The sequence below is a fragment of the Erpetoichthys calabaricus genome, chromosome 4, assembly GCF_900747795.2.
Source record: "Erpetoichthys calabaricus chromosome 4, fErpCal1.3, whole genome shotgun sequence".
NCBI lineage: Eukaryota > Metazoa > Chordata > Cladistia > Polypteriformes > Polypteridae > Erpetoichthys > Erpetoichthys calabaricus.
Window position 1 is genome coordinate 110,749,914 of NC_041397.2, and position 12,783 is coordinate 110,762,696.

Here is a 12,783-nt window from a genome sequence, read left to right on the forward strand (position 1 = left end):
AAGAAGTGGCCTTTTTGACTTGAGCTGTGGACTCACTACATCACACTGTCCAGTCGTTGTATAAGAAAAAAAACCATATGCGAAATCTTGTGGATATGGTTTCTTCAGGAACGTCGAAGAGGAATAGTACATACCTTAGAAATATTTTTCTACATGAAAATAGGTATGCGTTGGATTAAACAACCAAAATAGCAACCGGCTATGGGTCCAGTCCCGAGGTGGCCGGTTAAGAGGGATTGTACTGTATATCAAAATGTCCTTTCTTAATGGTTACCTGCTGACCTAGAAGTACTATCCTGCCAAATTTCAGCTAAACAGGAAATATTGTTTTAGTTGATGGGTTAGTGAATGAGTGAGTGAGTCAGTCAACTTTGCAGTTTATATATATGTTACCGCTAAAGTGCAGAAATCAGTTATTCTACAGATTATCTAGGTAATGTGCTGATTAACTAGGGTGATCCGTTAAAGTGCTGAAAATTGTTTCATTTCTCAAATTACCTAGGTAATCTGTAAATTACCTAGATAATCTGCACATTACCTACTAGGCACTCGTTAAAGTGAAAATAAGATCTTTGCTGGAACAACAGCAACGTCTCTGTACGCTTAAATTAACATAATGTTATTTATTTATTTTTCGATATCTAAAGAATCAAGTTAATACAATCAAACAATCAAATTAGTTGATAGAATCAATCATCAATCAATTAAAAAACTATAATACAAAGAATCAAACGGTTTAAAATATTATTAAAATTAAGGAAAAGAAGTTGCAAAACATATGATAAAATTATGCTTACTTATTAGTGCAATCTAAAGATTGATGACACTTTGAATTACATAGCAATTGGTTTTTTGCGACAAGCACACCTATTTGTGGTACATTTAGATTTGCAGTCACATTTTCTGAAACCCTGCCCAGTACCAAGGGATTGTTTTATTGCTGTTTGACGTAAAGATATTTCTACAGCAGGGACATCTTCTTTCGTTAAAAATCTCTCTTTGCAAACACTGAATTCAGATTTTGCATACAATTGTTTTAAAATACCCGTTTTAGTACCAAGTTTATAAAAACCATCCTCTGTTTTACTAAGAACCACAGCTAAAATCAAGCGGGCATCAGTTTTTGCTCTGTCTACTTCGGGTACTTTAATTCTCACAGTGACACCTTCATCGACATTTGGGTGCTTTGCATTAGAAACTGCTAACATTTTCTTTGCTTGCTTTTCTAAACCTTTCTTGGCTTCATTAAGCTGTATTTTCTGTCTTCTTAATTTTCTGTATAAAAACAACCGGCGACGACAAGACACTGGCGAAACCAAACTAAAAGTGGATGGAGAGGGGGAAGGAGTAGGGAAAGGAAATGAGAGAAACAAACTTTTGAACTTTAACGATACGGAAGCCATTAATGTGCACATTACCTAGGTAAAATGCGGAAAACTCTTGATTCCGCACATTAACGGAGCAAATCAGTTAATCTGCAGATTAGCTAGGTAATGTGCACATTAACGGCTTTCAAGCTTTAGCGGTAACATATATATATATATATATATATATATATATATATATATATATATATATATATATATATATATATATATATATATATATTGTCACAAACTTGACCACAAGTCATAGCAAAGTTTGGGGCAGTCACCCATATAATTGGTATCCTGGCTGCAGAATCGTAAAAATGTTACACAGCGCTGATGTGCAGAAAACCGAGTCCAAAACAGAACTGAGGGAATAGGGAAAAGGTGGAGGCTTTTAAAGGGGAAGACAGGAAGTGAGCTCAAAGGGGTCGGGCTCATGAGGGTCTTCCGCCATAGTCTCGAGCTCGGACATGACATCAAAGGGGCCGGAGCCAGCAAGGTCTTCTTCCATAGGCTTGGACCTGGAAGTGACATCAAGAGAGCCAGGTGGAATCTCCCATGAATGGTCTACAGGAAAGGGAGAAAAAGAGTCAGTGCACTCTGCCACATCCTGGTCTGATTCGGAATTGCCCTTACTCAAGCCCTTTAGCTGCCTCCCATGCGCACGTGTGTGACAATATATATATATACATAGTATATATATACAGTATATACTGTAGATTAAAGTGCATTACAGAATTGCATGCCCTGCATTAGCTTGATAAATATCTGATGAACTCTTAGTACTATACTTAATGTAATAGATAGGAGAAACTTTTCTCTCTCCCTGTACACACTTAGTTGATTAGAGATTATTAATTATACATGCTTTCTGTTTTTTGACATTTAGGGTGTTTCACTAACAGCTCAAAGAGCAGCTATCGTAGTAGGAGTGGAACTACCAGTGTATGACATTACCAAGAAACATCTCATACTGTCAGGCTACATGGGTGACACAGTCGCCAACCATTTCCTGTAAGTATTTTGGAAAATGTTACCTTCCCTTTTTCTAGACTGGTGCCAAATAGTGGGTGATATTTTAAAGTTGCTGTAGTTACTGATTTTTCTGTTTGGTGAAATAACACATGAGTTCACCAGCATCAGGAGTCAATTGACCACTCTTTTTAATGAAACATGATTTGCTCTTAATTTTCTCTTCTTGCTTTTGATCTATATATTTTGATAACTGCAGCATTTCTTTTAAATCCAGATTCCGAGTGATTTTGATACTTTTGAAATATGAGTGATAGTCATATAACCTTTTTCTAGCTCTTTGTCATTGAATGCTGTTTCTTATATTCTTTCATGTTTTTCATTTCTTACCGTTTGACTGGAGAGTGCAAATATTATTGAGCCACTCCTAAAGACATCATTCATATATAGACCTTGTTGGATATATTATAGACAGTTTTATTTAAGATATCTGTGTACAATGTACATTTTTAGCTAAGTTATGGTGTGCTTTGCACACACTGAAAAAGAATGTTTGCTATGGATGGCTTAATTCCATCACTTCTTTGTAAATCTAATTGAAATTCCTTTCTAGTTGTCCTCTGTGATCATCAAGGGGTAAATTCCATGAAAGTATCTTTTCGGGGATGGATATTGATGAAAGGTGAGGGAATTCAGTCACATTAATTTGTTAAAAATTGTAGCTTGTAAATGGGGAAAAATAGGTAGTTGCTGCAAGATTATATTAATGATTGTAGGCAAAGGTTTTAAGTGTGCCACTGTGATCAGTGAAGTTTATTACAAACACATTATTTTATAAAAGAATAGCTACACAAACTAGCTGACAGGGTGAAACTGGCCAGGAAGATGGACATAAACATGTGAAAGACAACCCAGGCAGGCTATTTTAAAATGCTGACATTTACTGAATCAATATATGGCCAGAGTGACCAATGGCTACTGTAGCAGAAGCCATAAGAACTGGTGAAGGTGTTATTTGGGCGTTGTCCAAAAATAAATCAAGATCGCTGTGTTGGAAGTTACCCACACCTGGCAAATATGTAATTTTGTGAGTGTTTATAATGAAGAGGATCCATCACATAGCCAGAAGCCAGCTGCTTTCTGCCTTGCTGGACCCATGTCATATAGCTGTCATCATTCCCCACTGAAGATTGACTACACTTTCCATTCGCTTCTGTCTGGCCTGGATATGCATGTATAAATGAATTATACATTGTATTCTTTGGGGCAGATATTACATTTTAAAGTGAGTTAAATACATATATCTATTTTTGTAGCATATTTCTCTCTTCTGATTATTTCCACCATGGATACAAAAGGGATGGGAATTGGCTCTACTCTGTTCTGCATCAAGAAAAGACATAATCTCAGGGAACAAGTGCCCCCTGCTGTATGCAGTGATACAGAATATATTTTAAAAGACACATTCTGTATAGATTAAGGAAGGCTGGATAATAGTGTGCTCTGTGTTCTATAGTGTTGTACTGTCTTAAGTGAGTGGTGAACCAATGGATTGCTGGTAATTTGATGGTAGTTAGTATTGAATGGAGTACATGGCAATGCATACAGAGAGGATCTTAAATAAGATTTCTTTTCCATAGCTAATAAAGCAGGTGTGGTTTTGTTGACTCATTCATTGAATTTGCTGACATTAGAAATCTTTTCAAATTTTGTAATTTTTTAGTAATGTCTTGATTTAAACATAGTACTGTGGTTGTTTCAATTATTACATTTAAGCATCACTTCTTTCTTTCTAGATCAAGCTTTGTGTGTGGTTTGGCAGGAGCTCTAACATCTAATCCTATTGATGTTGTAAGGACTCGAATGATGAACCAGAAAGCCATTAATGATGGGATGACCTTTGTCTACAAAGGCACTATGGATTGTTTTCTACAGGTTAGTGTGAATATTTTAGAAGAAGCAAAAAGAGCAAACAACCATTTGTAACAGAAGTATATTGTTGTTGCAGACATGGAAGATGGAAGGATTTTTTGCACTATACAAAGGATTTTTTCCAAACTGGCTACGCCTAGGTCCTTGGAATATTATTGTATCCTTTTATAATTTCACACACTTAAGGAGTAGTGTTTAAGAAGGTAAGGCAGCTACTGTACCTCATTGTGGGGCATTATATGAAAAAGTATTAGTGATAACCCTGTTAATAATGGAATTTTGTTTGGGTGTTACCATCAGAGAAATGTTTAAGACAAAAAAAAAACTGTAAGTAATGCTATATCAATTAGTAAAACCTTTTATGTATGATAATGCACCACTGAAAAAAAAACATTTACTGGGCAAATATGATTACAGTATCAGGATAGATTATGTAATGAGTACAATTAAAAATAAAAGCAGTTTTGCATGTCTTAGCCAAAATGCAATACTGGCAGACACTCTGGTATTATTCTGTGTTTGTGTATTATATGAATAGTTAGTGCTCCTGAGTACATTTGAGACAAAAATTATAAAACAGGAAATTTATTACAGAAATGAATAATACAATCCAGAAGTACAATGCATATAATGTGGCATTGAGGAATAGGAATGCAGGTTGTTTAGTCCTTGCAAACAGAAGAGAGACGTGTTTGTCTGATGTCTCGTGTTTTTCGTGACATGACAATGAAAAATGAAAAAGTATGGCTGAGATTGCAGCTGAAATTACTGTAGCTGTGAATCCTTCTCTGAAAGGCAACACACGTATGGCTGTCATAAATACAGGTCAGCATGCGATTCTTTGGAAGTGTGAAACTGTGCTGGAAAATTGTCATGAAGTCAGGTAATTTGACATCCCCAGAGGTATCTAGTCTTATAAATTGACATACTTAGGTGACAAGATCAACAATTGCAGTAGTCAAAAGGGACTTCTCGGACGACCAAAGGCTGTGTAATGTCTTTAGCAAACATTCCTTTATTCCCCTCCCCGACATCATTATTCTGACATTGTTAGAAGTCGTTGTGGGCTGCATTATTGTCAAAAATACTCATGTTAGCAGGACCATTTTTTCTTTTTCTGTGAGTTTCCTAAACTCTTATATCAGTTCTTCCTGACATATGAACAGTTGAAAAGGATTGATCTGTAAACAGCATGCAACAATCTCTGAATGAAGCAATGAAGACCTCTGGATATTTTATTTTTTATATATTTTATTTTATACTTCTTGCATTATTGTTAATATTTCTTAATGTGTTAATTTGTTTGTCTGTGTAGTATTTAGCCATATCAAATGACCTGCATTGTGAATTGCAAAGGTCGATTAATGCATCTATTTGAACAACAGGAGCTGTGGCAAAAATTTTAGAAAATTAACAGATTCTTTTTAAGAGATGTTATAATTTCTTATGGAGGAATACATATTTAGAAATATGTGATGTTATGGCTGAAATTTATATTTTTACAATATGTACAAGCATTTTTTAATTTTACAAGGCTTGTAGTTTTGTGTTTTATTTTTTAATTATAAAACCAAGACAATATCAGATAAAACAAGATTTGTATATAAAGCAAAAAAGAACGTTTGCTTGATTTAATTTTTTTATTTAAATAGTACTGATGTTTGATATTGACACCAAAAATGTGTGTGTGTGTGTATAAAATATCTATTTTTGTATATGTATTGATTATTATCTGTTTAATATGTATACATAGTTGTAAATGCACAGACCTGCTTATGAATGTATCATGCTGTCCTTGGATGTCCATGGTCACTACAGTCAACATATGTGGTTTATTCACTGTGATTATTGCCTATTCCGAAAGGTACAGTAGACGTCACTTTTTGATCTGTACGTATATTTGTAAAAATAAGACAGTATTCACACGCCTAATATGATGTACATGTGTATGCTATATGAATCAATGTTTTGTTTCTTGTCCTTTTATCATTTTTATGACATTTCATTGTGTTTCTCTTTAAGGATGTGCACATGCCTGAATGTCTTGAAGTGGTGCCAAAGTCTTGACCCATTGTGTGGCTACTGATTTTGGTAGCTAGAGACTAGCTCTATTAAACAGTATTCCAATAAATGTAAAGAGTTATCGTTAATTGTTAATTTACTTTTACTTTTATGATATAAGTAAATTTGCAAGATATTACAAAATATCTAGCGTGACTGTCCCAGTCATTTTCATTAAACAAGTGAACATGGTTGCATTAAATTATTGATGTTACAGGACAGAGTGGAGACCGGCAAAGGTATTACTGTATAATTCTTGGGGGAACTGTCGATTTGTTTATGGGATGAAATCATACATGCTCCAGATATTGCTGGTTTTGTATTTTGTTTCTATGTACAGTAACTGCATATTATTTAGACATATGCCTATAAAAATAGAATATACATTGATGTTTGTGTTTGTTTTATATTCTTAAAAAATATATATTGGAAGATATTTCATTTATGTTGTGAAACTGGCTTTTTTAACTGACATGTACAATTCGATGGTATATTCTGTAACATACATTTTTTAAAGGTTCAAAAAAATAAAAAATATTTTTCAGGAATAACAATTGCATAATATTACAAAATGTATTGTAGTATTGCCTGTATTCTTTAAACTTGTTGTTCTTACAAAGAAAATTGTATCTGAAAAATGCTAAATAAAGGTGAAAATTATTCTAGAACATTAGAGGAAACCCTGGAGGAGCAGTGTTAAGCATAGTAGTATGATAAATGTATTGCATTGGTCTGGTATGTCTCTTATGTACAACAGTTTGTTAGAAGAGAAAGTACTATGTCAAGGTAGAACTAACTCTTAATTAACAGGGAAGGACACAGGCCAGCATTGTGCAGCCAATGTCACTTAATAGTGGACCTTCCATTTACTAATCAACTTAACCAGCGTATGGTTGCAGGAGGCCAGAGCATATCCGAGTATCACTGGTGTAGTCCATTACATGACTGTAGATGTGACTGTAGGTCATTTAGTTTCAAGTAACATATGACAAAATTTAATGTATAAAAAGAAGTTGTATTAAAAACACAATACAGATATTTCTGAGTATATTTATGTATGTTATTCTATATATCATACAGTGTATAAAAATATAGTAGCATTAAAAAAAAAATTTTTTAGTTTAACATGAAATTTCAAGAATGTCCCAGACATTCCTGAGAACTGTTTAAAGTCAAAGAAATACTAGGGTTAGTTTGTAAAATAATGACTCCTGGATGGAGCACTAATCCACTGCAGGGCACACATCCTGAAAGTAGCATTTTAATGCCAACTGCATTTATAGTTTTGTAACAACAGATATCTTCTTAAGAACAGGGCTTATGGTCTGCATGATGGAAACTGCTTACTGTAACAATAAATAATGCATACTGTATTTTAACAGTACAGCAGCCCATATGTATTTACTGTACAGGACAATAATGTTGTGAGTCACTTTGGATAAAAATGTATGCTAATCTGATAAATGTAAATGTTTATATGCAGGGTTTAATACATTTTTAAATATGAATTTAGCTTTAAGTAGACTGATAAAATTTCCATTACTTTGGCATTATTTTATGATTCCCTCAGAAATATAATGGATGCTATTATCAATAACATGACACAGAAGTCCTTCAAAATTGTAATATTTTTATTAATGTTAAAAGGTACACAGTATCACAAATACAGATGTCAAAAACCAGTAAGAAGGATAGAGCCTGGTACAGTTCAAGGTAAATCTCGATTGGCAGATGCTGGTAATGAACAGTGGTCATATTGGCTTTACATCAACATTTTTAGTAACTTTTAACATGCAGCCACACTGAATGTTATCCTTATTATTTCTATGTGTTGCATATGTTATCTTATTAAACAGCGGTACAGTGGAACCTTGGTTCACGACCATAATTCGTTCCAAAACTCTGGTTGTAACCCGATTTGGTCATGAACCGAAGCAATTTTTCCCCATAGGATTGTATGTGAATACAATTAATCCGTTCCAGACCATACAAACTGTATGTAAATATATATTTTTTTAAGTATAGTTAATAAAACCATAGAATGCACAGCGTAATAGTAAACTAAATGTAAAAACATTGAATAACACTGAGAAAACCTTGAACAACAGAGAAAACTAACACTGCAATAGTTCGCGCTATAGTGCTAAGAACCGCTGGCTAAAAACACTTTTTTTTAATGAGTTTTAAGCACAGGGAAAAAAAAGAAACATTTGCAAAAATCCATAATTTAATAAACCACCAAGAAAAGTAACATTGCAACAATGCACGCTACGGACCGATCGCTGTAAACAGAAGTGAAAACTTCCTACCTTATGCGTCCAGCCCTCTCTCTCACGGTGCCTGTGTATCTCTCTCTCGCGCACCTCTGTGTGTGTCTCTCTCGCGCGTGCCCGTGTGTGTGTCTCTCGCGCGCCTGTGTGTCTCTCGCGCGTGCCCATGTGTGTGTGTCTCTCTCTCGTGCGCCTGTGTGTGTGTCTCTCACTCGCACACCATGTGTGTGTGTCTCTCTCTCCCATGTGTGTGGCGCTCTCTTGCTCGCTGCACAGGAAATACACAGGGAGATACTGAACAAGTACAAACCGAAAGGGCAACTGGCTTGTTCGTATACCGAGTGTGTGGTCGTGAACAGATGCAAAAGTTTGGCGAACTTTTTGGTCGTAAACCGATTTGTACGTGTACCGAGACGTTCGTGAACCGAGGTTCCACTGTACTTAGTGAAACACCTCATCAGAGTAGTTGATTTTAGTTGGTTTGGCCTCTTAAACCTACATAACCAGCAATTTATGTGAACAACACCTCAGTGCATCCTTTTTTCTTTCTCTCATTCTGTCAAAATGACAAGGAAGATTTGATCAAATATGTCTTTTATTTCCCATTTTACTACTTGAATTTCTTCTTGGAAATTTATTGCATTAAACTTAGTAACACAATATGGTAAATTAAAATTAGGGCCAGTTATGTCACCACTGCTTATCAAATACTACAGTGTAAGAATTCTCTAAGGGCTAAGAATTTTGGAATTGAATCATGTCTCAATGTGGGTTAGTGAACCAAGAGAGAGAATCTGTCACCTTTTGTACTTGTAAAATGCATATTATACACAGTTGAGAGCAGTCTTGCAAAACTGATTTTTTGGCACATGGCATGGTGTGGGCATGGAGAGATAGAAGATATCTTGCACTTGTAGTTGGAGACTGTCAAGGGGAAAGTATATCTTGTCATTGTGAAATTCATGCTAAAAATAAATCATAGGGCATTAGAGTGACCGAGAGATCCTAGGTGGCTGGCAGGAGGTTAGAATAACTCCAGGGTACTGCAAGATGAGAAGTCTGTTTTGGGATTGACAGGAACCTGCTGTGTGCATGAAAGAGAGAGCAGACAGTGTGAGTGAGGTCTGGCCTTTTGAAAGAGTGGCTCGGAGTGTTGTACTTGCAGAGATCTCCAGAGTCTACTAATACAGTAATTCAGACACACAACTGTAGAGCTATAGTAAATGTTGGATGTGACTTCATGGGCATGGAGGAGGTGGAGGGCAAAGAAGTGGAGAAGAAGAGGGGGTGGGGTTAATCTATAACATTTGATAGGAACCAGATAGGGAGTCAGTCCTGGCATGGATACACACGATTGGGATGTGGAGAAAATGCTGAGGTCTTTGATGTTGACCATCACGAATCTGACACCCCCAGTGACAAAAGATATCATTAACATACTGGTTATTGCCTGCTACAGTAATTCTGAATTCTGCTATTCACACAACATGGAAAGTATGGACATTCCCAAAGTATTCTTGTTCACAGTCAAATAAATTATAAGGATGAAGCCCAACTAAATTTTCACTGGGGGAATAAATTTTGACTGGATTTAATTGATAGCAACAACATGATAAGACAGATACATTAAAACTAATGCTGAGTTTATTTAGGGAAGAGAGAGAGAAGACACCACAGTGCGGGACAAGTGTGACAAATAAATAAACACCAAACAAGCAAAAAGTAATGACTTGTGAAAGATGATTTACAAGTATGTCTGACTTTATAACATGCAAATAACGTATACTTTTTCTTTTATGTAAATACAAAATATTTCTGACTGACATTTTTTTCAGAATTTGGACACATTTTAGAAAATGATGGACAGAATATAAAAGACTTAATTATATATAATAAAATATATAGTATGTCTGCTTCAATGTACTCACAAAACACTGATGTAACTGCAAACATCATATCAAATTTTGTGGTGCTGCTTTCAGTTAGATTACTAGTCACCTTGCTCTATGAATCCTTTAGGTGCTTCATGAAGAAATACTGCCTCATGTTTTTCCATCTCTCCATTTCTGAATCCAGTTTATTCTGTTCTGGGCTGTGAAGGCTGGACAATCTAATGTCAAAAGGTCTCTGACCAGGGTTGTGCTTTAAAACCCACCCAGAGTTAGTTTGCGGGCAATCCCTGAACTGTTTCTCTGGTTTGGGAATTCCCTTTGTTAGTCACTGGCCTCGTTATTTTATAAAATGGTCAGATACATATGGTTTATTGATTTATAAGATCAGTTAACTGTAAATTGTTACTTCTATGTGCTAATCTCACTACTGTCCAATACCATGATTTGTGAATAGAACTATCCTATAAAACTAATGTTTTTCTTGCTGGGATATTCAAGTATTCAGTTATATCCTAATTTTTTTTTTATTTAGATTTTTTCATGTGTGCATATATACAGTCACATTTTCTTCCTAAATTGTGATGAACAAAGCAGGCCAGACAAAACCTACGTTAAAATTGCATAATTACCTGTGAAACGCAAATCTCACTTAAAAGTTTTTGAGGGTTGAAAATCTGGGGAGTATTGCTCACAGGAGCCTTTTTCACACTTTCATGTTTACCTGTGTTCTTTTCCACAGTTGTATAATGTTTGTAATCTGTAGCACATCTGTCAAGTCCATTCTGTTTATACCCCTTGTTCAACATGGAGAGGTACAGTGTGTATTTTAAAAATGTGACATGTTGCATTATTTTCCACACAAAGATGCAACAAAACACACCATTATGCACATGGAAAATCTCACCATACAGGAAGCCACACCCTTCCACTGTTGCCTAGCAACCACCCATTCCTGTTTTGTTTTGTTTTTTCTTTTTAAATCGCCCTATCAGAATGTGTTTGGTGGCTCAAACTATCAACACAGAGGAAAGGAGTCCAGTGATTTTTTTTTCACTAGATATGTCAATTTAAATACTAAACAACAGGCTGACTTGTGTAAATATCGAATGTAAATGTTCCAGTCATGAACTAAATGCCTTTCTACTTGTGCAAATATTGCTGCAAGTGATACTAGTTAGTATTTTCTACTAGATACTAGTTATTAGTTTCATGAATTTTTTGTGAAGTGAAAACAGAGCATCGCTCTGTCAAACATAGATCTCAAAACAAGGCAAAAGCAGGCTGATTAGAAGTTCAGAGTGAATGCTAAGTTATCTGAAATCCTTGTGCTGTGTACCCATGTGGCACTATGACACTGTCACCACTAGGAAGGCCAGCTGTGACTCAACATTTTCTCTGGTTGCCTTGCACAATACATCATAAGGTTCCTACATAAAAACCCTATTGGTCTGGCAATGCTTTTTTGGCATCTGCCAGTTTCTCAATGTCACATCAATACCCTCACATTCACTATTTCTGACGTATTCAAATTAGGAGAGATTGCCACCTCTAGTGACCCTACTTGTAATTGTGTGAACTTACCTTGTGTGTGTGTCCATCTGCTCCTTCTAGACCTGGCACCTGACGTAGATCAAGCCCTGCAGTACCGGGATATGTCTAGTTCTTTGTTCTTTTTCTTAATGCTATTGTAGTACTTATTTGGAGACCTAAACTCCATGTATATTCAACATGAGAATTTACAGATTTATTGTATAAATTAAGGTGACCTCTCTTGTACTCCACATAGTGTGCTTTGTTCATAGACCAGCATTTTAAATTTAATATCTATTTTACCATATCATGATGTGGACAATGATGACTCCACTAACATCTCTCTCATAATGCATACTTTTCAGCCCTAGAGCACTCTATTGTGCAATTTTATTGAATGCCTTATATTTATTTACATTAAACTTAGACCTGCCCATATATGAATTTTTGCCTATCTTTACTGATTGTAACATATCCATCCATCCATCCATCCATTTTCCAACCCGCTGAATCCGAACACAGGGTCACGGGGGTCTGCTGGAGCCAATCCCAGCCAACACAGGGCACAAGGCAGGGAACCAATCCTGGGCAGGGTGCCAACCCACCACAGGACACACACAAACACACCCACACACCAAGCACACACTAGGGCCAATTTAGAATCGCCAATCCACCTAATCTGCATGTCTTTGGACTGTGGGAGGAAACCGGAGCGCCCGGAGGAAACCCACGCAGACACGGGGAGAACATGCAAAC

The 12,783-nt window shown here is 35.9% G+C and overlaps 1 protein-coding gene across 2 annotated transcripts in view; it reads left to right on the forward strand.

The window, feature by feature from the left end:
- Positions 1-12,783, forward strand: part of LOC114650192 (kidney mitochondrial carrier protein 1) — an 88,943-nt gene that overhangs the window by 46,571 nt on the left and 29,589 nt on the right. The window contains exons 7-10 of one of the 2 annotated variants that reach the window (XR_007934828.1): positions 2,260-2,384; positions 4,139-4,277; positions 4,351-4,431; positions 5,420-6,455. Coding sequence is in view for 1 of the 2 variants with exons in the window: in XM_028799676.2 (XP_028655509.1) it covers positions 2,260-2,384; positions 4,139-4,277; positions 4,351-4,431; positions 5,420-5,461 (387 nt within the window). In the remaining variant the exon portion in view is untranslated. Of the gene's footprint in view, positions 1-2,259; positions 2,385-4,138; positions 4,278-4,350; positions 4,432-5,419; positions 6,726-12,783 lie in introns of those variants that run through there. The other variant, XM_028799676.2, reaches the window with a different exon arrangement.